This window comes from Galeopterus variegatus, unplaced genomic scaffold (assembly GCF_000696425.1).
Source record: "Galeopterus variegatus unplaced genomic scaffold, G_variegatus-3.0.2 Scaffold1351, whole genome shotgun sequence".
NCBI classification, from domain to species: Eukaryota; Metazoa; Chordata; class Mammalia; order Dermoptera; family Cynocephalidae; genus Galeopterus; species Galeopterus variegatus.
Window position 1 is genome coordinate 110,258 of NW_007727462.1, and position 23,925 is coordinate 134,182.

The 23,925-nt window shown below is 44.3% G+C and overlaps 1 protein-coding gene across 1 annotated transcript in view; it reads left to right on the forward strand.

The window, feature by feature from the left end:
- Positions 1-23,925, forward strand: part of ANO2 (anoctamin 2, calcium activated chloride channel) — a 173,319-nt gene that overhangs the window by 69,773 nt on the left and 79,621 nt on the right. The window contains exon 6 of the mRNA XM_008576439.1: positions 21,930-22,004. Coding sequence (XP_008574661.1) covers positions 21,930-22,004 — 75 coding nt within the window. The remainder of the gene's footprint in view (positions 1-21,929; positions 22,005-23,925) is intronic.

Sequence of the window (23,925 nt, forward strand, 5' to 3'; positions counted from 1 at the left end):
GGCTGCTTCTACTCATGGTGGAAAGTGGCAGGCAGCTGGCGGGTACAAGCAGATCACATGGTGAGAGGAAGCAAGAGAGAGAGAGAGGGGAGGTGCCAGGGGCCTTTAAACAATCAGCTCTCTTGGGAACTAATAGAGTGAGAACTCACTCATTAATCCCCCCCTCCCCCAGGGAGAGCATTAATCCATTCATGAGGGATCCACCCCCATGACTCAGTCAGTTTCCAACACTGCCACACTGGAGATCAAATTTCCACATGAGTTTTGGAGGGGAGGACACATCCAACCTCCATCAGTAGCCCTGGGAGAGGAGTTCTCATCCCTCCCCAAACCTTGCTCTGTCACTTGACCCAACTTGACCCTCTGCTCCTCCAGCTCAGCTCTGTCAATAGGCCAGCAATTCCCCATAAGAACCCCTGTGATCTCCAAAATGAATACTGAATACAAAGAAAGCTGTTGTCTCTGCTTCTCTGGCAAGAGAGTAAGGAAGAGACCACTGGCTAAAGAGAAGCTTGTGCTTCCAAAGTTTCATCACCAGGCTGGCTCTGTAATAGGTCACTTCTCCATCTCTTTATGATTCATCTCTTTAGTCCAGGTACCATTAAATTGGAATTTAGCAATGTTCAGATTCATCGAATATTTATTTTATGAAAGGGCTCCTCTGAGCCAATCACTAAGTTGGGGATTTCACCCCGTTGGGTCATTTAGTCATTTAAAGAGCAAAAAGCTCAGTTTACCTTTGCATGATCTATGAGAAAAAGGTTCCCTCAGCAAATGAGTGCTGCGTGCAGGATTTCCAGGGGAGCTTCCAAACCGCTTAAGAGGACCAACTGCTCCCCAGAAGCCTGCCAGTCCTTCATAAATCCTCTCTTTTGTGGGCTAACAGATGATCCAGGAGACAAGGCCATGCAGTGGGGAGGACCCAGGACAAGCAGTCAACAGAGCTAGATCCCACCTCTGGTTCTGCATTGAACCAGCAGCGTCCCTGCCACGGCTCACTGTCATTTAGTCCCCATTTCTCCACTTTGTTCTCAAAGATAGCACAAGCCCTCTATAAAAGCTTTGCTGAACAAGGTGTATAGTGTGTCCTCTTTTGTGTAAAAAAGGGATAAAATAATAATAAACATGTGCACACAGTTGTATGTGCTTCTGTATTTGTAAAGACATTCTGTAAGCTTATCCAGAAAATTAGTAACGGTGTTCACTCATGGGGAGTGGAGGGTAGGAGCGAGAACTGGGCAGATCAGGCATGGAAGGAAGACTGCTCACCACGCACACATTGTTGCTTTTTTGAACTGTAGGAATGCGTTTAAAAATTAAATTCATAGAAAGGGCTTCCTGAAACCCAGACATGATACTATGCAGGTTTCCAAACTAGAGGGAAGTCCATTGGCGTTACCTGTTCTAATACATCAACGTTGGCTCTTTCTGATCGTTATTTCTCTTTCTGAGTGCTCCCAAACTGTCTTTAAATTGTTCATTTCTACACTCTTGCCTGGGGTGAATGACATTCCTCAGTGCCAGGTCACTGGGCAGAAATTTTTGGTGTGTTGTGTCTCTTCTGCTTTTTCTACATCCTTGTCTTTGAAAACGTGTGTGTGCCTATATGCATGTCTGCACACACCCACACACATACCACACCCACAGACACACCACACACACCCACACCATGTCCACACACGCGTGCAAGCTGACTCCCTTAAACCAGGAAGCTGACCTCCAGGGGTCCTCCACTCTGGGCCCAAACTTAACCTGAAAGAAAACGAGCCCACAGAAGCATTTATGAACTTTATGAACTTGATTCTTTACCGTAAAGACTCTGCTTTTCCAATCAGGGGTGTTGAGAAGGGCACACACTGCAGAAATCGCAAGGCCTCTGTTATCATGAACATGGTCCCCGCCTCTGTGAGGCATGACAGCCTCCATGGGAATGCACTGACAGCACAACGTGTCTTGTGAGTGGACCACAATTATAGAGCTTGGGTTTGATTTTTCCCTGTGCCTTAAAGTTGACATATTTTTACACGTCCTTGGACTGCAGGGTAGGGGCTGGTTATGGATTTAGCGTCTGCTCTGCTGATTGTCTCTTGGCTCTCTGGGGAATCCAGGCATGGCTTGAAGAGTTAATTGAGTAGAGACCAAGATAGAACTTCAAGCGGAAATTTGGACAAAACCTTTAGGGCTGTCCCTTCCAGCCTCCAGCCAGAATGGGGCCCTCAGGGAACGCTACTCATGGGGATGTGTGTGGATGTGGCATGTCCCACCACAGGCACCGGGGGAGGTTCTGAGGCTGGAGAGGTGGCTGGGCAATGTTTTCCAAGCTCCCTGGAGTAATCTGGTTTGACCAACTAGTGTGTTGCTACGAGAGCTCAAGAAAAAGCAGTCACATGGGATGAGAAAACACAATTCATTTGGTTACTTTCCCTTAATGGATGTGGAGAGATTTCCAGACATGGGCTTTGGCAAAATACAATCATAATAAAGAAAATGGTTGAATATGACTCCAGGGTTTGGATTGTTGATGGTGTCACTTGCACTCTGTTATTTATCCCTTCAGGGGGTTATTTGGGGAAAACCGTATACATCACAGGGCTGAACTTCCAAACAAATGCAGGCTGCAGCCAACCCCAGAGCTCCGGGCGGGCATGTCCCTGGGGGCCTTACAGAAGTGTGGGTCTCTCTTTGCTCAGCTCCATCTGCCCCTTCTGCCCTGGCACACACACACGTACGCACACACCCACAATCTTCTCCTTGCAGAAAAGATGGGAAAGCCTCTCTCTCTGTCCACTGTAGAGCAATGCCTTTGAGAGCAAAGACTGTCATGATGATCTTTTTTGTCTCTTTGTACAGTTTGATAATTTTTAAATTCAATTTCTTCATTAAAAAGCTTCCACTCTTTTTTTTTTTTTGGTACAATTTGCAAAACTATTCTGGAAGCAGAATACATGTGCACAAGTTGGCAAAGAGTGCAAATTTAGGATATGGTAAATGCTTTACAAGTTACTTTCAAAAAACTATATCTGCCACAACTGGGCCTTTACATTGTCATATTTTTTGATCAAATTATGTGATGCCACCTTCCACTGCCTTAAACTATACAGCATTTTTAAATGAGTTGAAATTAAGCAAGGACCACACCTGCTAGATAAGAGGAGAAGAAAGTTCTACAGGTTTGAGGTTTCAGAATTCCCCCAAACCAGGATCAGTATCTTGGTAAAGGCTAGGCTGGGACCCCGGACAGAGTATGGGTATGTGTAGGCTGTTTGCTAAAAAATGTAGAAATTGCTATTGTGAGCGGGTGTGAGGAAGTTTTTGAGACGCTGCCCTGTGTGTCACATATACTTCCGCGTCCTCCAGCGATGCCTGCTCAGTGCCCTTGGGAACTCAGCAGATGTGGGAACTGCGTGGAGGTAGGAACCTGGGTCCTAGATCCGAGGCTGCCTCTAGCATACGGTGGAAGTTTCTATAGTTCTGAGCCTCAGTTTCGCATGGGTAAAGTGGAACTGCTAAGACCCACCTCACATAGTTGCCAAGAGGGTAGTTTTAAATACGTTTAATTACGGAACATTTCAAACATGCACAAAAATAGGGAGAGTCGTGTAGTGAACCTTCATGTTCCCCACCCAACTCCAATAATTATCAAATCATGGCCCATCTGTGCCCTCTCTACCCCCACCCTGGACCTCTCCCCATTACTACCCTCCAATCCCAGAATATGAGGACTTCGTGACATGAAACAAGGGCATGGAAGTGCCCTCTAGAGTACCTTACACATAGTAGATGCTTAGAAAATGTTTGTGGAATCTGAACATATAGCAGTACAAGCTTTACAGTTACCACCTCCTGGCTTGTCCGTGGGTGGCCAGAGGGCACAGTATTTCTCACTGTCTTACAGATGAGAAGACCTAGTCTCAGGTGAGTGACTTGTCTAAAGTCATGCAGCTTCCAAGGAATATGGGGCTGGCACTAACACCATGTCTCCCAATTCCCACGTGTGTGCCCTTTCTGCTGCCTTTGTGTTGATTTCTCCTTTTGGGTATCTTCTTAGGGAGGAACAGGAGACATAAAATTTAATGTGGGCTCACAGTTTAAAGAGAACCTGTTTATGGGGCTGTAGTAATGATGTTTTCATGGACACAACTGCTTATGTCTGCGAAGGATCAGCAAATCCAGTTCAATTCATTGAACACCTTGTGTGTTCTTTTCTGCACTGACTGCCAGAGAGTGGGAGGTGCGTGAGACCCGATGCTGCTCTCGGGGAGCTCAGTCTCATGTGCACCGAGACACACGAACAGTCACATGGAGGAGGACGAGGAGCATGGGTGACACTGTGAACCAAGTGCTCGGGTGCACGAAGGAGGGTCGCTTAACTCCTAGCTGCTGTCTCCATTAACGAAGACCACTATTTCCAAAAATTGTAGCCCTGCGCTGTGGCGATTCATGCTTGCATTTACACAGCTCCGAAAGCTGACTACTATGCTTAGGGATATCTGTGTGGTCTTTTCATGAACTAAGCATCCTCATTAGCTCAGTTTAATAGACAACTAGATTAGGAATGGCCACACCGGTGGAGGTGCCATCTGCTTCTCCATTAGGCCAACTGTGAAGTTAGGGGCCCGCTCGACCCAAGACCACCCTGACTTTAGACACCAGTTGCAAGTTTGGAGGTCCTGCTAATTTGCTAGAGGGACTCACAGAACTCACTGAAAGCTGTTATATCCATGGTTTATCACAGGGAAGGGACACAGGCCCCCTTTTTAGCCAAGGGAAGAGGTACACAGGGTGGGCTCCAAGAAAGTACTGAGCACAGAGCTTCCGCTGTCCTCTCCTGACAGAGGCAAGGCAGTGTTGCTTTCTCAGCATCCGTGTGTGACAGTATGTTCAGAGTATTGCCAGCCAGGGAAGCTCACCAAGCCTTGGTGACCAGAGGTTGTACTGGGGCTGGATCACGTACCACCCACATGGTTGTCCTTAGTCACCAGCCGTCTGGGGATAGAACTGATACAGCATGGCTCAAAGCTCCCATCATACGCCACATCGTTAGCCTGTCCAGTGACCAAGGCCCCCAGGCACACAGAGACACTCCCATCAGGCAGGACGTTCTAAGGGCCTGTGATCACTTCCCGCAGCGGAGGGCAGGGGCGGCTGCTGGGAGCCCACTCTGGTTAAGGTAGTTCTTTACTGAACAACCCCCAAAGAGTCTTCATTTGAAAACACACCAGTGGCCATCTTTCAGAAACCACAGGGAAGAAAGGAGATGGATGTAGTCATGAGCGTAGGTCTGAAAATCATTTTACTTTTCTGAGGTAAAATTTGGCCATGAGAAGTTTAAACAATGTTGTTCCTCTGACTAGTGAAAGGTCTCACAGTGGGTCAACTACAGAGCTGCGGCTGGAGTTGTCTCGAGCTGCTTCCACAACACAAACCATGGTGACGCCAGCCCCGCTCTCAGACAGCCCTGGGGACCTGCCTGCTGTTTTCCTCCCCAGTCTCAAGAAGGGGTGAAAGAAGAGGACAGCAAGCATGGCCCCTGTGGGGACAGCAGAATTTGAGGCTCTTTCCTTCTCTGTCTTCCCTCCTTTCCTCCCATCTGTACCTATTGGTGGCATGGGAATAGACTGGGAGGAAGGCAGAGAAGGAGTCTCCTCATCTCCCTCAGGCATTTGCTGTCCTGGTAGCTTTCTTCCAGGTTGCCTGCTCTGTTCAATGAGGTAGGTTTCCCTTCTCCTTCCCAGCTTCAATCTTCACGAATTGTTTCTGGGTCAGAAGACAATCAAAATATAACACATCATCTCTAAGTTCTGCGGTGGCTTGTGTGGGATCCCAGAGAGCCCTGGCTGCCCTTTGCCCAGGGCCTAGAGATGGATGAATGACAGTGAGACCAGGGAGAGAGCAAGCTTCTACATCCAGCTGTGCATTGTGTCCATTAAGTGAAGGGATGCCCTGTGCATGTTCTGGGGGCCAACTCCAGCCACGCCTGGGTGCTAAGCATTTGAGATGTCTTGAGCTCATTGGAAAAAAATTCCTCAGCTGGCGACACAGGGTCTATACCCTGTGGTGCAGAGCAGCAGGCCTGGTTGGAGCAGCTGAGGCTGCAGATTCCCTGATCGTCACTCCCAAGCAATGCAATGAGTCAGGGCCTGGAGTCCGAGGACATGATGTGTGTTGATTCCCTGCATGGGGGTGGCAGGATGGGGGCATGGGGCAGGTTGCAGAGTGGAGGGAGTCTCCCAGGTGAGCACACCCTTGTGTCACCAGTGGCTCCAGTTTCCTGGCTCAGGTGAAGAGAGGCAAGGCCCAGATTTTCTTTCTGGGGCAGCAAATAAAATCCCTCTAGGCACAGGGGTACTTGTCTCTGGGTTGACTCTGCCAGTCTGTCTCTTTTCAGAAGAGAACTATGAGAGGGAGGAAGGGAGAAACTAGATAAATGAGCACAGAAGGGTGTCCTCCCCTATGCAGAAGCTGGGGATCAAGAGACAGAAAGCAAGGCCACTGTCCTGACAGCCCAGCAGCAGAGGCCGAGGTAGATGGCATGAAACGCAAATGACCATGAAGATGGGTCCTTGCCCTGGGCCAGAAACAGTTTGACTCAGATCCGGGAGACAGGATGAGAGGGTCCCAGGGCATGGGACCAGTGGAGAGAAGTGACCATCTCTAAAGGTGTAACTTGCAACCAAACCCATTACTTGTCAGAGGCATGATCACCCCTGTGCCCTCCACTTTGTGCAGATGTAACTCAGTTCAGGGAAAGAACCGAGGTAAAGGGTCTGTGGAGGAGGGACATTGAGCTGCAAGGGGATGGATCAGTGGTTGGCTCAAAGGTCAAATCATTGTTTGCTAAGGGAAGAAAAACCAAAAAAACTTGCAAAGGGACAGAAGTCCAGGTTCTGGTCCTCAGTCAGGTTAGGGTGTAAAGCAACTTTTCTCAAATTGTCATGGAACTGGGCATTTTGCTGCCAAAGAAGTTCTGTGGTCAGATAAGTCTGTGACTGCTAGATTCAACTCGGAACATTACAGAACTTCTCAGAGGCTTTACTGTGAATTGGCACATTAAATTTCCTAAAACAGAGAGAAAGCTTATGTGTATGGTACATCCGTTAGTACCCAGAAAATCCAGTTTGCTGAAAAACACAGTATGGAGAATGCAGTATAAAATAATATAGGGTTGAAATTGTTCAGATCTGGATTAAAATCCCAGCTCAGCTACTTCCTGTGTACTAGTGTAACTCTGGTCAAGTAACTAGCCTTCTTGGGTCTTAATTTCCTCATGTATAAAATGAGACTAACAATTTTATCTCATAAAGTTATTGTGAGGAATAAATGAGATCAGATATGTAAAGAGCACTAAAAAGTGCCTGCCACATGATAAGCACCCAAGAAGCCATAGACGGATGCACGGATGGATGGATGGGTGGAACAGTTGATTTTGGAGCACTGCCTTAGCTAGGCAGGGTCGTTATTCTGGGGAACACCCAGACCACCAAGCATGAGTTTGTGTGTGTGCACACGCGTGCATGTGCAGATGTGTTTACAAGCGCACGCAAACACTCATGCATGAATTTTCCTGACTCTTTTCCAGAGACATAAAAGTTAGGAGCTCTTCCACTGTGCTTGCATAGCATCCTGGCCTTGCCTGCATCGCAGCTGCTCCACTGCACTACACCTGTTTAATTACCCCTCTGCCCTCTCCTGACTCTGAGAGTCCTGGAGCACAGTAGATGCTTCTAAAATCACTGTAAAATGACTTGGTGCCTCTTCTCAATTGCCTGGGTGGGTAGGACTACTGCACCGGTGGCATCTGCGAGGCCTGACCCGACCAGCCTGTTAGTGCATCTTAACCCCTCTTTAGGGTCAGGACGAATTCCCCTGAGCTCAGCACTCACTGGGGAGCTGGAGGGGAACGGTGACAAGGTTTGTGGGTGAGGTAGGGTGAGATGAGTCCTGACGGCTGCAGCAGCGCAGAGGTTTCTGCAGTCAGCATTGCAGGGGAGGGTTTTGCACTCCTGGGCTCCTGCTCCAGGTCCTTCCCTTCCTTGCCACATGTGATGGTGGGCTGTCACACACAGAAGCTGCTGTGGGTTGGGGTTGGATTTGTGGAGTCTGCCTGAGCCTCCCTCCCATGCTGGGACCTACACATACTATTATACGCAGTAGTCCTCTGTGTGTGGAGCCTCATCCTGGGCCCCGTGTGGGTGTTAGCAAGAAGGGAGAAACTGGGCAGACTGTACCTGCATATTCACACACAGAGCAAGCATCCTCTCTGTTCTTCCTCCGTTCCTTCCTCTTTCTGGATTTTTCTCGGTCTCTTTGGCTCACTTTCCTCTCTGTACCAGTTTGCATGTGTACACAAACTTCAGGACCATGCTCACCTGAAACTGAACATGCCAAGGGCCCAGACTCCTGCCTCTGTGCTGTGGCTCTGTCAAGGATACCCTCAGCCCAGCAGGACAGAGCACCAAACCCAAAGAAAAGGCATGAATGCCTGGGCGTGATCTTACTCGCCTGCAATCCATGCAGGAAAGAGGGATTCTTTTTATGGGTTATTTTGCTTATTAATTTCAGAACTGGTTACTGAGCAGTAGGTGTTATAGTAGCTCGGGGTGTGTCAGTGGGAAGTGCCAGGACCCAGCTCTGAAATCATTATCAGAGGAAACCTGTTCCCATGTTTGGAGGTGATTCCAGGAAGTGCTTCCCCGTGTTTTACCCAGCTTTCCTCATCAGGGCATGTCTCGTTTGTTCTGGTCCCCCTCGTTTGTAATGAAGAAGAAGAGAAAATGACCACTATTCTCTCTTAGTTAACAAACTCTGAAACCAAACCAACAAACAAACATTGCCTCCTAGGGGAGCTCAGCGTTACCAGATGCCAGGATGAAGGCTAATTGCAGTGTCTTTTTGCCAGTTTAGTATTGCTGCCAGTTGCTGAAAATCGTTTCTTTTGTAGTCCTAGTTAAAAGCAAACACTATTGTAGATGTATGTCGTCTGCACCCTGGTGTAACAGTGACGACTCTGTGCGTGGGCTGAGGCCAGGACTGATGCAGCTGATGAACAATGAGCCGTGTTCTTTTACTTTCCTGGCCAGAGCACACAGTGTTGGCAGCCCTCATTATTCCTTCACACGTGAAATCAATTCCGAAGGGCACAGCCTTTAAGTAAAAAGTACGAACACATTTCAAAATGTCATTTTTTCACACCGGGAAGGCTGCTTGCCTCTGCTTTTGAATGTAGGGCAGCAGCTGTCTTTAAAGGCGTAAGATCTAAAGGTGCCTGTTAAAGTGCTTTGTGCATAGTGGGGAATTTTAAAGCCTGATAAATTCGCAAAATGCGAGGTAACTGCATAAATTAAATAGAATAATCAGATGCTCTCTAGGTCTTCTCTGGCATGTCAAGCAAATGGTTTGAAAATCGGGCCATGCTTTGGCTGCTGGCCCCCACCCTCCCAGCGCTTGCCCTTCTTACTGCATGAGCTGCTGTGACCTGAAGTTTGTCCCTGGACTCGAGGGTGACCAGCGTCTGCTCCAGCCCTGTAATCAGCTTGAGGGTGGAGGCAGGCGGGGAGGGGCCTAGGCAGGAGGCTGTTGGCACGCTGGCCATGCCGGTGGTGCAGCTGACCCGGCCGACTCTGCATGGATGCTCCGTGCATAAGGGAATTGTCTCCTCGCTTGTTTCCACCCTGTGAGCTCCTGGGAGAATCTGCTCACAGAGAGACAAGCGCAGGAACATGGGCCCTAGAGCAAGACCAGCAAAGAAGGGTGAGCAATTCCCAAAGTGGACTGGTCTTCAGTGTTGCCTGTGGTCATTTCCACAAACCCCAAGATTCTGAGCTGACAGATCTGGGACAGGGCCAGGAATTGGTATATTTTTAAAAGCCCCCTCAGAGATTCCGATGATTAGCTAATGTGGGATCAATGACATTGCCCTGGGAGTCCCATTCCAACCTCAGCCCTATAGAGTGGCCACCTATGTTCTTTGTAGTGTCTACTGGGTGCGGAGCCCAACTCTCTTCTTTCCATTTTCCAAGGGGCACAACCTGCTTTTCCAGTCCCCTAACCCACCCCAGCACAGTAAGGTGTGGACACCCCTTAAAGCGCCATCATGGTACAGAGAGGAATAGATACAGATGAGGCTGCAGAGCCACTGATTTTCCTCCGTATTTCTTTAGTGGGAAAACTAATTATAGGAACAGGAATAGTGAGCATGAAGAAAACAAGAATAAGAGGATTTCATGAGGAACTTCAAGTCTGTAAGCAAACGTTCTGCAGATTGGTTCTCCACTCTGTGGGCTAGAACATAAGGTAAAGAATCCAGGTGAAGCTGGAGGTCTGCAGACTAGATAAGAAGTACTGTGTGACCGAAAGGGACAAGGAACACCAGGAGGAGGAGCTGACAGGTGCCACTGCAGGACAGCTGCTGCAGAGGTCTGCGGAGTGGGCACAGGACGGCTCGGGACCAGCTTGCCTTGGAACAGGCAAGGTGTCTCTCGCTGGCTGGAATGCTACATTGCACAGGAGCTGCTCTAATCGGCACATGCCTCTGGGACATGCAGTTGGCTATTTTTCTTAAAGTGTTGAAAGGTCACCATGAGCCTTCTGCATTCTGCCCTTTGGTTGCCCCATCTGTGAGAGACTGGCCCTGCTGTGGAAGCTGAGGCAGAGGCACAACACTGCCGTGTGGGCTCCTCCTGGTTAAGAGCTGATTTGACCCACCTAGAGACTGATACTCAAGCCCAGCCTTATGCGCATTAAGCACCTCCAAGATGAGCGTGGCTGCTGTCTCTACACTGATGTCCACCCGCTGAGTCATTGTGGCCAGGATGATCGGAGTCCTGCAGCTGTGGTGAGCATGACTTGGAGGTCCCTGCCCTTGTGGAGCACATGTTTTCCTAATGTAGACAGATGAGAGATGAATAAACAAACAAGATAACTTTGGATAGTGGTAAGTGTTGTGACAGAGAACAGAAGGGCCAGGAGAGCAACTAGGGGGATGGGAAAGCCCTCACTGGAGGGGCGATGCTAGAACGGAGAGATGAGGAGGAGGTGAGGGGTCCTGCGAGGGCTTGATGTGGAAGCGAGCTTGGCATGCTCCAGAACAGGAAGAAGTCTGGTGTGGCTGCCATGGGGCAAGAAGAGGGTTACACGGGGGGCTGTGAAGTCTTTTTATTTTTTTTCCTTCCTGACCCTCTTCTTGTTTGCTGGAGGTGCTGGGGTGGATGATGATGGTGAAGCTGCCGGTGATGATAACTATACGTGGCTTCCTGCCCTTTGTAGACTTCCCCAAAGACAGAGGACCACAGCCTGCTTCCTTTGAAGCCCGAACACAGTTCCATCTCAAGCACAGTGCTTATTAATCACTTAGCATTTATCATCTTTGTTCTTTTTTAGGGTTTGAAGTAATCTGCATGGGCTTAACATTGGTATAACCAAGCTTCTCTTCTCTACAGCCCTGCTTTAAGTAAATTCAGAATATAAAAATCTGGATTAAAAACCTAGGGGTATCTGTAGATACTACCCCCTCAGAGAGGTAGAGTATAACTCCCCACCCCTTAAATGTGGGCTCATAATGACTTACTTCTAAAGAGTAAAGTATGGAAAGAGGAAAAAGAGAAACTTTACAACAGAGAAATCTGACACCTACCACCTTCCAGGAGATCAAGGTAAAGATCACTGGCAGTGGATCATATTAGACCCCATATCCTTGATGTGTTGTGATAAAAATGGCCCTTTACTTCTGTCATCTTCCTCTCCCAAACCCCAGAACTTCAGTCTTGTCAGAAGAAAAACTTCAGACAAGCTCATATTGAGGGACATTCTACAAAACGGCTGGCCAGTACACCTCAAAACTGACAAGGTTGTCCACAAGAAAAGTCTGAGAAATATCACAGTCTAGAGGAGCCAAAGGGGACATGATGGCTAAATATAATGTGGTATCTTGTAGGGGACCCTGGAATAGAAAATGGACATTAGGCAAAAACTAAGAAAATATAAAGTATGAACTTCAGTTAATGAAAATGTACAATATTGGTTCATTGGTTGTGAAAAATGTGCTGTACCTTAAGGAAAACTAGGTGTAGGGTACATAGGAACTCTCTGTATTATCTTTGAGGCTTTTTTTTTTTTTTGTAAAAATAAAACTATTCTAAAATTTATTTAAAGGAAGAAAGAAAATAGAGGAGGGAGCTATCATATGTTATTGATGGAAATGCAAAACGGTACAGACACTGGAAAACAGTCTGACAATTTCTTATAAAGTTGAACATTCACTTACCCTATGACACAGCAATGCCACTACTTGGTATTTACTCAAATGACATGAAAACCTATGTTCACACCAAAACCAGTACACAAATGTGGAATATACTAAAAAGCATATGTACTTCACAGGGCCTGGTTTTCCAAAGACTTGCAGTTTCAAATATTGACCTTGCGGAGGACTGGAAATTTTCCTCAGGCTATAAGTCTCTGTTGCAAGATAAGGATTGTGGCACAGCAGGCTGCTGGCTCAAAGACAGACTAGTTACTGATTGTTATGTAAAGATATTGAGAATTACTATAGGATGGAGTGTTTGCTAAGGTCAAATTGTTGTTGATAGGACCACTTAATTGCCTCACTGGAATGTTGTCTGGCTTGTTTCACTGAAAGTTACCAGCCTATACTGTTAAACTATAACCCCACCTATGTCTCTTCCTTTAACTTCCTGGTCTGGAAAATAAATGCAGGAAGAGAACCCCAATTTGGGGTTAATTTCCCAAGGAAGGAATGCCTCTCTCTTGAGGGTTCCAGGAGATTAACCACTTAGGGGCCTCTCACTGCTCAGTAGAGATGGGCTTTGAGTAATCCTTTGCGTCTCCATCACCCAGGGGAAGTGGGGTGACAAATCCGTGGGGGGGGGTGAAACAACGCAAAGCAACAAAATGGTGCCCTGTGTGAGGACGTTCTCCACGGATCAGAGACTGACCTGCCAAGCACTAGAGAGGAACAGGACATCTGATGACTTATCCCTAATAAGGGAGTCCCTAATAAGAGAGAGGAAACACATCTCGGTAAGAGAATCACAGGTGGCTTTCAATTAGTGATTGCATGCCTGCGGCAGGTCAAAGTTAGGCTTTTTCAACCCCGGAGATATTTTTTCGTTTTCTTTACTTTTAAAATATGGATTATTTGTTAACGAAAGGGGAGACTGAACATATATTACAACTCCAATGTCTCCTTAAAGCAGCAGGCTGTAAGTAACTGAGTGGCAGCTTGTAAAACTGTTAGTGGATATTAAACAACCATGTCCTTGATACCTCCAGGAAGGGAGCCTTAACATAAAAATGTGGGAACAAATTGGTCACTGGTTAATTGTGCAATGGGTCTCGTTAAGGCTTCCCACCTAACAACTAGGAATCTAGGTCAAGTCGCTCTGAGACCTACCCAAGACCTTAACAAAGAAGTAAGACATGTTTATGTCACCAATAAAGGATAAAACTTAATCTTTGCCAGTGACTAAGGAAACTTTATTATTTTATTTTTATTTTTATTTTTTTCTTTTTATTTTGTCAATATACAATGTAGTTGATTATTATGTCCCATCACCGAAAACAATCTAAAGTGAAGGAAGTTAATATTTCTTTACAGTGTTGGTATTGTTTGAGCATGTTTTTCTTTCTTATCTGTAAGAACTTCAAAAAAAAATAATTGTGGTTGTTATATCTTCCTCTCCCCCCCCGTTTTGTTGTTGTTTGTTTGTTTTTTTTGTGTGTGTGTGAAATGCTCCTCCCCTCTCTTAAAAGCAGTGGCTCTTTTCTTAACTGCATGTGCTACTCTTTTTCTCTGAAGACTCTGGAGGTTTATGAAGAACAGCAGCCATGGCGCCAGCCAGACTCCTGTTGGGTCTACTGCTCTTCTCCTAAAAACCTCAAGAGTCAAATGGTTTCATCTCTGATTGGTGGCTCAGCTCTTGAGCTCAGTAACTCATTTTAGAAACAAAAACTAACCTCGGGCCGGCCCGGTGGCGCACTGGAGAGTCCCGCCGAGGGTTCAGATCCCATGTGGAGACCGGTTCCTGCTCACTGGTTGAGCGCGGTGAGGGCGCGACACTGAGGGTTGTGATCCTGTTACCGGTCAGTAAAAAAAAGACAAAAAAGGAAAAAAAAAAAAAAAGAAAAAAAAACTAACCTAAAATCTACCTGTTTAACTAGATGGTCTCCAATTTTCTGGCATCCACCTGGTTATCTTTAACAGACTTCTAAATTCTCTTCTAGTCTCATCTCTGTATTTCTTCACAAAATTCTATTGGTAGAATTCTATGCTATCTTCTTTTTTTTTTTTTTTTTTCCTTTTTTGCATGTGCTACTCTTTTTCTCTGAAGACTCTGGAGGTTTATGAAGAACAGCAGCCATGGCGCCAGCCAGACTCCTGTTGGGTCTACTGCTCTTCTCCTAAAAACCTCAAGAGTCAAATGGTTTCATCTCTGATTGGTGGCTCAGCTCTTGAGCTCAGTAACTCATTTTAGAAACAAAAACTAACCTCGGGCCGGCCCGGTGGCGCACTGGAGAGTCCCGCCGAGGGTTCAGATCCCATGTGGAGACCGGTTCCTGCTCACTGGTTGAGCGCGGTGAGGGCGCGACACTGAGGGTTGTGATCCTGTTACCGGTCAGTAAAAAAAAGACAAAAAAGGAAAAAAAAAAAAAAAGAAAAAAAAACTAACCTAAAATCTACCTGTTTAACTAGATGGTCTCCAATTTTCTGGCATCCACCTGGTTATCTTTAACAGACTTCTAAATTCTCTTCTAGTCTCATCTCTGTATTTCTTCACAAAATTCTATTGGTAGAATTCTATGCTATCTTCTTTTTTTTTTTTTTTTATCCTTTTTGTCTTTTTTTCGCGACCGGTAACGGGATCGCAACCCTCAGTGTTGCACCCGTACCGTGACCGGCAACGGGATCGCAACCCTCGGTGTCGCGCCCGCACAGCGCTCAACCAGTGAGCAGACCGGTCTGTATATGGGATCCGAACCCTCGGCGGGAGCGCTGCCGCTCTCCCAAGCACCGCACTCTACCGAGTGCGCCACCGGGCCGGCCCTATGCTATCTTCTTAAAGGAAGAAAATCTCTGCATCTTCTTGAAAAGTTTTGCATACTTTGCTTTACAATGAAAACTTGTTACCTTGCTTTCTTTAAGGCAGGGTGAGGCCTCACCAATAAGTCTTCTGGAAAAAACAATCTAAACCTGACTGTCCTTTTTACTAGTGAGCTTTTTTTACATCTTGAACAAAACCTATAAGATCTTTGTTCTTGTTGTTTATGTCTGCATATATGCGTGTGTAAGCTGTATGTTATGTCTATATGTTCATGTCTGTTTGTGTCATTGTTTTATGTACAAGGTACCAAATTGGCTTATAATTAACGTGTGCTCATTAAATAAATAAGTATACTTTTCAAGTTCACGTGACTTAAACCTTCTAAAGTTTTGATAAATATATTTTCAAAATTTGATTCAAACCTTTCACCTAAATTTGTCTCTAGGTCAATATGTTTCCTTGTTATCTCAGTTCTGCCTCCTGGCCATGCTGGGAGAGGCAATATCTTTTAGACATAGATAGTGAATGCTGCCCTCTGCCTCTCTGGATTCCACAAGGCTCCAAACACCACGTGAAAACCTGGGACCTGAAATGGCTAGTGAAAAGAAACCTATGCCAAATATTACATAGGCCTTAGTCAGCATTAACTGATAAGGGTATAGATCTAATACACCAAGTTTTTGGCTGGGAAACCATAAATATGTATTTGGTAAATTCATAAATATGTATTTAGCTAAAACTCAAACTGGGCTTTGTGTAATTTGTTCTGAGAAACGTACGCCTATTTACTAACCTGAATGTATAAAAATGTTCTTATCAACACACATCACTGACTGGGTTTATTAGCCAAACAGGATTACTAAAGGCCTTTTCAATTAACTGCTCTTAATACAAAATTGTAAAAGATTTTCTTTGTCCCTTAGATAACTGGTTTAAAAAACTTATTTCGTGATAAGTTCTTGTGCTCTCTGCCTTTAAAACCCTTTGTCACCTTGGTTTTATTTTTGTAGTAATGTGATTTTATTTAACTAAATGTTGTAAGCTTTTTGTTATTTGACACAGCTTTCCAACACTAAATTCTGAAACTTTAAAATAACTTTGAGGAATTTCAAGGGCCATGAAGTTTCTCAAAGGATATATAAAAATTGTATCAAAACTAATTGGCTTATTTAGTAAATTAAACTATATAGAAAAGCATTGTCAGTACTGAAGGTGTTATGCATCTGTGTTCCAAAGTCTTGTAAGGTTCTCAAATATCTGTGTCTTGATATAAATGCCACAGGTAATAATCTTGGTTTAATTATAATTTTAAAATGTTATGTCTTCAAATATTTCATAAAAAAATTCTGATAGGTACAGTTTCCTGACAAACTTTGAGTTCATAGCTTTAAACTAAAGTTCCAAAATTCTAATAAAAAAACTGATGGGTTTGTGAAATTGTTCACAAAGGTCAAAACAACAAAAGTTAATTGGTAAATTAATTTTAAAAAAGCATTGTGGGTTTTTACAATTTCCTTATTTTAAAACACTGCTGGTTTTAATGTTTTCCAAATGTAAGAAAACTCTCCCTTTCTCTTCAGCTATCTATAACTAACAACAGTTTGGTAAAATGTCATTTAAAACATAGATAAAAGCATTTGTTTTCTCCCTATTTAATACCCCCCAAATTTAATAACTTTGAGTATCCTTATGATTATTATGGCAATGTGGCTATTTTTATAAGTCCAATAAAAAATTAACTCTCTATAACAGGATATGATTTAAAGACCTTGGATATAAGATAGCTTGTCTCATTTCCATGTTGCTGACCCCTCTTTTATGTTGCCAAAAATTTGGCCTGGTGCTGCTTCATCCTGCTGTTCATCTTTCCCATCAACATGGGACAAACAAATCTTCACCTGGTAAACAGCATTCCCAGCAACGTGGGACAGATCACTGAAAAAAAGCGAGCTGAGATGCTTCTCTCTATCATCACCTGGGAAAGAGCCTTCCCAACACTGAGAGATTTATGCAACGAAAAGTAAGGCCTTTTCAATCTAGATATTGATCACCAATGCTTTTATGAGGAATGCCTTGATCATAAAGGAGGAAATAATGTCTTCTCTACAAAAGCAGTTCTCTAAATTTTCCTGGCCTTAGAGAGGGTGTTTGCAACTTGGATGAGACATCCTATTCTTAAGCAAAAGACTTATAATTAATCAAAAATTTAACAAAAGACTAGATGCTTCGGAAACAGTATGCCCTAGACAGTTTTAACACTAACAAACTCCCTGAACTCAGAATCAACTATTTTACAGACCATTCCGGAGCTTCAACAATTGCTAATTACACCCACTTCACAGCACCTTGAGTGAGGCTGCAGCCGCCCTGAGACGATGACATCACCAGTCCTCACCTAAAGTAAATTAAAAGGACTTGCCACGCTAATAGATACTAACTTTGCTTTAACAAAATGCTTTTTGTCTTAACTATGCCAACCTGATCTATAGCTTTTTCTTTTTCTTTTAAATAAATAAAACGGGGGAGATGTGGAATATACTAAAAAGCATATGTACTTCACAGGGCCTGGTTTTCCAAAGACTTGCAGTTTCAAATATTGACCTTGCCGAGGACTGGAAATTTCCCTCAGGCTATAAGTCTCTGTTGCAAGACAAGAATTGTGGCGCAGCAGGTTGCTGGCTCAAAGACAGACTAGTTACTGACTGTTGTGTAAAGATACTGAGAAATTGCTGTAAGATCACTTAATTGTCAAAGAGAATGTCATCTGGCTTGTTTCACTGAAAGTTACCAGCCTGTATTGTTAAACTATAACCCCACCTCTCTTCTCTTCATGTAACCTCTTCTCTTCATGTAACTTCCTGGTCTGGAAAATAAATGCAGGAAGAGAACCCCAATTCAGCATTAATTTCCCAAGGAAGGAATGCCTCTCTCTTGAGGGTTCCAGGAGATTAACCACTTCGGGGCCTCTCACTGCTCAGTAGAGATGGGCTTTGAGTAATCCTTTGCGTCTCCATCACCCAGGGGAAGTGGGGTGACAAATCCGTGGGGAGTGAAACAACGCAAAGCAACACACAAATAGGTATAATGGCTTTATTCACAATTGCCAAAATTTGGAAACAATGCAAACATCCCTCAACTATTGATGGATAAATGAACTCTGGTACATCCATACAATGAAATACTATTCAGCAATAAAAAGGAACAAACTACTGATACATGCAACAGCACAGGTGAACCTCAAATGCCCTTTGATATGTCAAAGAAGTCAGACTCAAAAGGCTACCTACCGTATGAATCCACTTATGTGACATTTTGGAAAAGGCAACATTCAAGGGATATAAAGACCTTGCCGGGTTCTGGGGTTTGGAGAAAGAGATAGATCACAAAGGGACATGGGGAGAATATTGGGAAGTGGTGGAATTGTTCTGTATCTTGATTGTGACTATGGTTACATGCCGTATGTTTATCAAAACTCGCAGAACTGCGCACTTATGAAGGTACATTTTACTATATGTAAGTTATACCTTAATTTAAAAAAACCAACCAACCAAACCAAAAACCTCGAAGATGATTGCCACTTTTTAAAATTACTCTCCAAGTTGTTTGTTTAAATGGTATTCTCACCTATGATTGCCTTTTCAGTGATTTCATTCCCAAAGGTTCAGTTTGCCAGAAGGGCACTTGTGTGGTTTTCTATCCCTGTGCTGCTCGCTATTCAGAGACTCAGAACTGGGAGCCACAGTCCAGACACACAGACACAGACAGCAGACAAAGAAACAAGTACAGACCACAGCTAGGCTCACGTCTTAACAATGGTGACATTAGCTAAGTGCTTCATACTTACCTGCTTTTGATGTAATTATGAAGCTGATTAGACCTTACTTTTATATGACACCCTACCGTTTGTTTACAAAGCTCTCTCACATGCAGTCATACACATGATTCACACAATACCTCTGCCGCCTCGGTGGAACACGCGTTGTCATCTCTATTTGAAAAGGAGAGGGGGTTGCTAAGAGTTGTCACTTACCTCAGTGTGCCTGCACTCTCTTGGCCCTCTCCATAGGTTGGCTAATTAAAAACACATGGTAATTCGATGTGATAGATACAGCTACTTTATATATTTACAGATATGGAATATAATTAATTTTCAGATAAGGAGACAGGTTCTGGGAATTTTCCAAGGTTATTTGCCTAGTGAGTGTTAGAGACAAGAGTTCAGAACTTAGATGTTCTGGTTCCAAGTCTACTTTCTATTTCTACTGTCTTGCATGCTGGTTAGTTAACTTTTATGCAGACTGTCGTTATTGATGGTGTTTTTACCATGAATCTTCAATCTTACCATGAATCTTCAACAAATTAATCCCTCTCTCAAAGAGTTTACAGACAATAAATGAGGAAATAAGTGAGTGGAGAGTTTTAAATGGCTTCCGTTATTAGGGCCAGATCATTTATAAGCAGAGACTACTTTACTTACTGTCATCTGTTCTAGTAACTTTGGGAGCTTGGAAGACAGTCTGTACTCTTTTAGTTTCCCTCAGCTTCTTGTGTTTGGACAGTATTTGAATGCATGAGAGCTGTGTGTGTGCTGGGAGCTATGACTTCCAGAAAAAAGAGCTCATCAATGTAAACACGAGAAGGGGTGTTTTTTCAACAAACACTAGAACATCTACATTGAAATGAGTATTTTTCTCTAAGGTAGTTGCTTTGAGAGGACATCCAATTCAATTGCTCTTTAGTTATGTCCCCTTTATGTGCCAAATGGTAATGCCACCTTCCTAGTCAGTTTCAACTTTGAATTTTTTTCCTTGTTTCCTTGATGATCTCTGAGTATTTTCTGGGCAGGGCTGATCCTTCTGCTCACTGTGTCCTCAGTGTTGAGCACAGAACATCGAAGGTCCTTGTATACCATGTTTGTTGAGTGGAACCGAAACAAGATCCATTCACCAACACCTTAACCTTGATTAGGGAGGCCTCCGGAAGAGCCCCTGCATCCCCCACCCCCGTACTTCTGTTGAGAATCCCTGGGGAGTGTTGTCATCTGCTGGTCTGTCTTCAGTTTTCCTATCAACATCTTAAAAGAAAATAGCTTAAAGGAAACAGTAGTGTGTGAGCGAAACTGAGTTAATACTGAAGGAAAGTGAAAGAGATTCTCCTCCCTCTTGACGTTTGGCCTAATTTAGAAGAATATGACTGAGTCTTGTTCCAATCGCATGAGAAATGGGTTACGTTCTCCTGTCTATTCAGAGTGGTCACAGCCTGCAGTTACCTTGTTCTCGGGATGTGGTGGAAAGTCTGTGGACCGTGGGTCTAGAGATCTGATTCTAGCACTGAGTCTATGAAACCTGAGCAGATTGCTTGTTTATATCACCTGCAAATTAAAGTGCTAATTACTCACTGACTCCTGTCTTAAAATCATTTCCACAACCCTGTGTTAAGCAGCTCAACTCTGTGCTCAGTTCTAGACATGCAATGGGAATTGTCATTTCCAAGACAACCCTCACTCCCAAACTAGGTGGATCTTAGACCTTGTGGTGTGTGGATGTCATCTGTGTTTCATTAGCCTTTGGGCCTCTGGGGGCAGTGATCATATCCACGTACTTCTTTCTCCCCACCATGCCTGGCACTAGGTCTACACACCGTGGGCAGACAAAGGATTTTAGAAAGAAGTCTTTTAGACCAAGAATGTCCTTAGCATACAGTACAAGCGTTCAAAGGCTAGATGGCACTGTTGCTAGAGCCAAATCAGGTGTGTTCTGAAATATCAGTGGTGGAGGAGGGAAGGGAAAATTGGGCAGGGACCTTGGAGCACGCACTTGCTGAGTGTAGTTATGCTCATGGCACACACAGGTTCCTTATGGACCTCCTGCCTTATGGGCACAGACTGCTTTGCCATTTTCTAGGCACCTCCACACGCGTGGCTTCAGACTGGTCTTCACAACATCCTTGTGTAGTAAGTAGGACAGCCGTATCGATCCTAATCATACAGAACTGCAGCTCAGAGAAATCAAGTGCCTGGACTAAAATTGTACAGCAATTGATCAGTAGAGCTTTTTATCATCATACCTGTTGTCATCTTCCTCCAAATGAGGGTCCTCAGAGAATGTTGAAGGAGGACTGTGGCCAGTGATGTGGACATCCCAGGAGAGTGGCCTGGGTGAACTGGACCCGGTCTGAGGGGAAAAAGGTAGGGTTCTAGCCAAACTGACTGAACGGATTAGTTTACCATGTGCCTCAAAATGTCTGCACTCGTGACAAGGGGAGAACATAGTCATTGTGCAGGAAACAAATGAAACCACACACAGGCCTCTGAAGAACAAAAACTATGGATAATTTGTACAATTATTAGCATCTAAGGTTAGTGGTAGGTATTTATTTATAGGATGATCTATTTTTAGGATGCTGCCCCATTGTCGGGTTGTATCTGTCATTTGTCCATTGCTTTATCATGTTCACATGTTTCTCATTAAAACAGAACGAATAAACAAGACTGTCCTGTGCAATAGGCAGTGCAGGTGTCACTACTGCACCCATTGCACAGATGAAGAAATTGAGGGTCAGAAATGTTAAGAGACATGTCCAAGATCACACAGATGTTGAGTGGTTGAACTAGAACTTCAGCCCAGTGTGAGGCTGAAATCAAATCTTGTCTTCTTTTCACTGTAGTTTTTCCAGACTATCTCAGCTCATCTAGAACATACAAAATTAGGAGGGCTGTTGTTGATAAAGAGGGTAAGGCATCAGTGACTAGAAAAATACCTGCATAGAGTGATGAGTGATCATCTATATGCAAATTTATGCAAATTGAGAGCAAATTAATATCTGTAATTTGTGTCTTCTGATTGTCTTTACTCTTCTGTTTCTTTCTAGGATGATGAAGATAAACTGACCTGGAAAGATCGTTTCCCAGGTTACTTGATGAACTTTGCCTCCATCTTGTTCATGGTAATTTCCTTGAGGGACCACCTGCCTAGGACTGTTGGCATGTAGATCCTATTACATGAGAGCTGTGGGTATTTTATTCTGTGATGCTGTGCAAATAATGAGGGGCCAGTAAAGATGAAACCACTGTCCTGTATAGAGAGAGGGGCAGGATCTTATCTGATAGTGAGGCCACTGACCACACAGGCTTGAAGCTGGAACTTCTAGGGAGTGAGCTGTGAGATGGTGCCTTTCTTAATGGGACAGACTGAGAACCTGAGAGGTAATCCAGGTAAGATGGCTGTAGAATTGCAGCAGTCTGTTCAGGCTGTGGGGTGGCTCTCTCTGATGGCTGGTGGGGGAGAACAGTCTGGAAGCCAGAGGAGTCAGCCAAGTTGGGCTCTGCAACTCTGATTCTTCAGCTTCACTATAGTCTCTGTGTTTATTTCCGTGGGTTCTACCTTACAGTTTGGTAGAGATTTTTGCAAGTCCCAGATGGTCTCAGCTGTGTCAGGAAAAGCAGAGAGGAGTCTGTTATTCATGCTTGAGTTCGATCAATACAGTGATAGCAGGTTGTTCTTAGATCCAGGATGGGTAAGACAGCAGTAACTGAAGTGAGAAGACCTTGGGCAAGGTGAAAATCAGAGGACTGAGTGAGGGTCACTAACACATCTGTCCCTCTGGATGGGGAGATTTCTTGTAGTATTAAGGATTGGAGGTTTTGTTTTACAAAGGAGAATGTGTACTTACAGTTCAGAATATTTCTAAGCTGGACAACATAGTTGCAAGGTGGGAGAGAGATTACTTATTGCCAAAATTGGGACTGAAATCATCAAAATTTTCTGGAGCTGCTGGCCAGAGGTGATTCTGACTGTGGCCTGAGGTCGCGCTATTGCCATCGTGACCATCGAGGACAGGAACCATGTCCTAGTCTCAGAAATTTAAAAAGTGAAGGAAGCTTAGACAACATCTAATTTAACTTCTCGTTTTGCAGATGAAGTAGAGTTGATGGGTGTTTTGCCAAAGCTTACAAGTCTAAATTTGTTTTCTTCTCATTGCTTAACAAGTGCAAGGCATGTAGAGTTTATTCAAGAATATGTGGTAAGTTGCAGTGTGTTAAGCTGAAATGATATAAAGTTTAATTTAGCACTTCAAAGTCTCTCACAATATGCATATTGTTGTTGAAGAGTTTATTCATTCATTCAAGGAATATTTAATGAGTGCAATTATGTGATTGACTATTCTTGGGCACTGGGGATACAACAGAAAACAAAACAAATTAATCCCTCTCTCAAAGAGTTTACAGACAATAAATGAGGAAATAAGTAAAATAGACTTCCATCTCCAGTATTGGTGGGTTAGGATGTTTGTAGCATCCTATTTTGCTGAAATTTACAAAAAAATTGGAAAAATATATTTTTCAATCTTCTTAAGGCCTGAGGACTGACAGCATAATAAGTAATATTAGGTTAAAATCTAAAGGAAAATCGGAACCAAGGAAACGAACACCTGGACACTAAAACTGCTTTTACCTTGAGAACATTTCTCCATCTAGGCAAAGTTAGTCTTTGATTTTGGTGGTTTTATGGGAGCAAGGAGGGTAGAAATCAGGGACTATGTCTGGCTCAAAGTGAGGAGTTTAACAGGAAGTCTTCACCAAATTAAATTGGAACTCTAAAGGGCTATACTCTCAGAATAAAGACACAAGAGAAGTAAACCCATCCCCTCCCCACTCACAGGACTACAGAGAAAATTGTTATGGCTCTAAGTAGAACAGAGAGAAACAAAACCCTGTGTCTGAAAAGTGGCCATTGGCAATCCACATTGTGGATTTATAGCCTGGATCATCACCTGAGAGGACCAGGGAGCCTGGCGCCTATGTGAACGTGGTCCAAGCCTAGGACTGCTCCCAGGTGTCTGGCAGAAGCAAACACAAGCTCTCTCC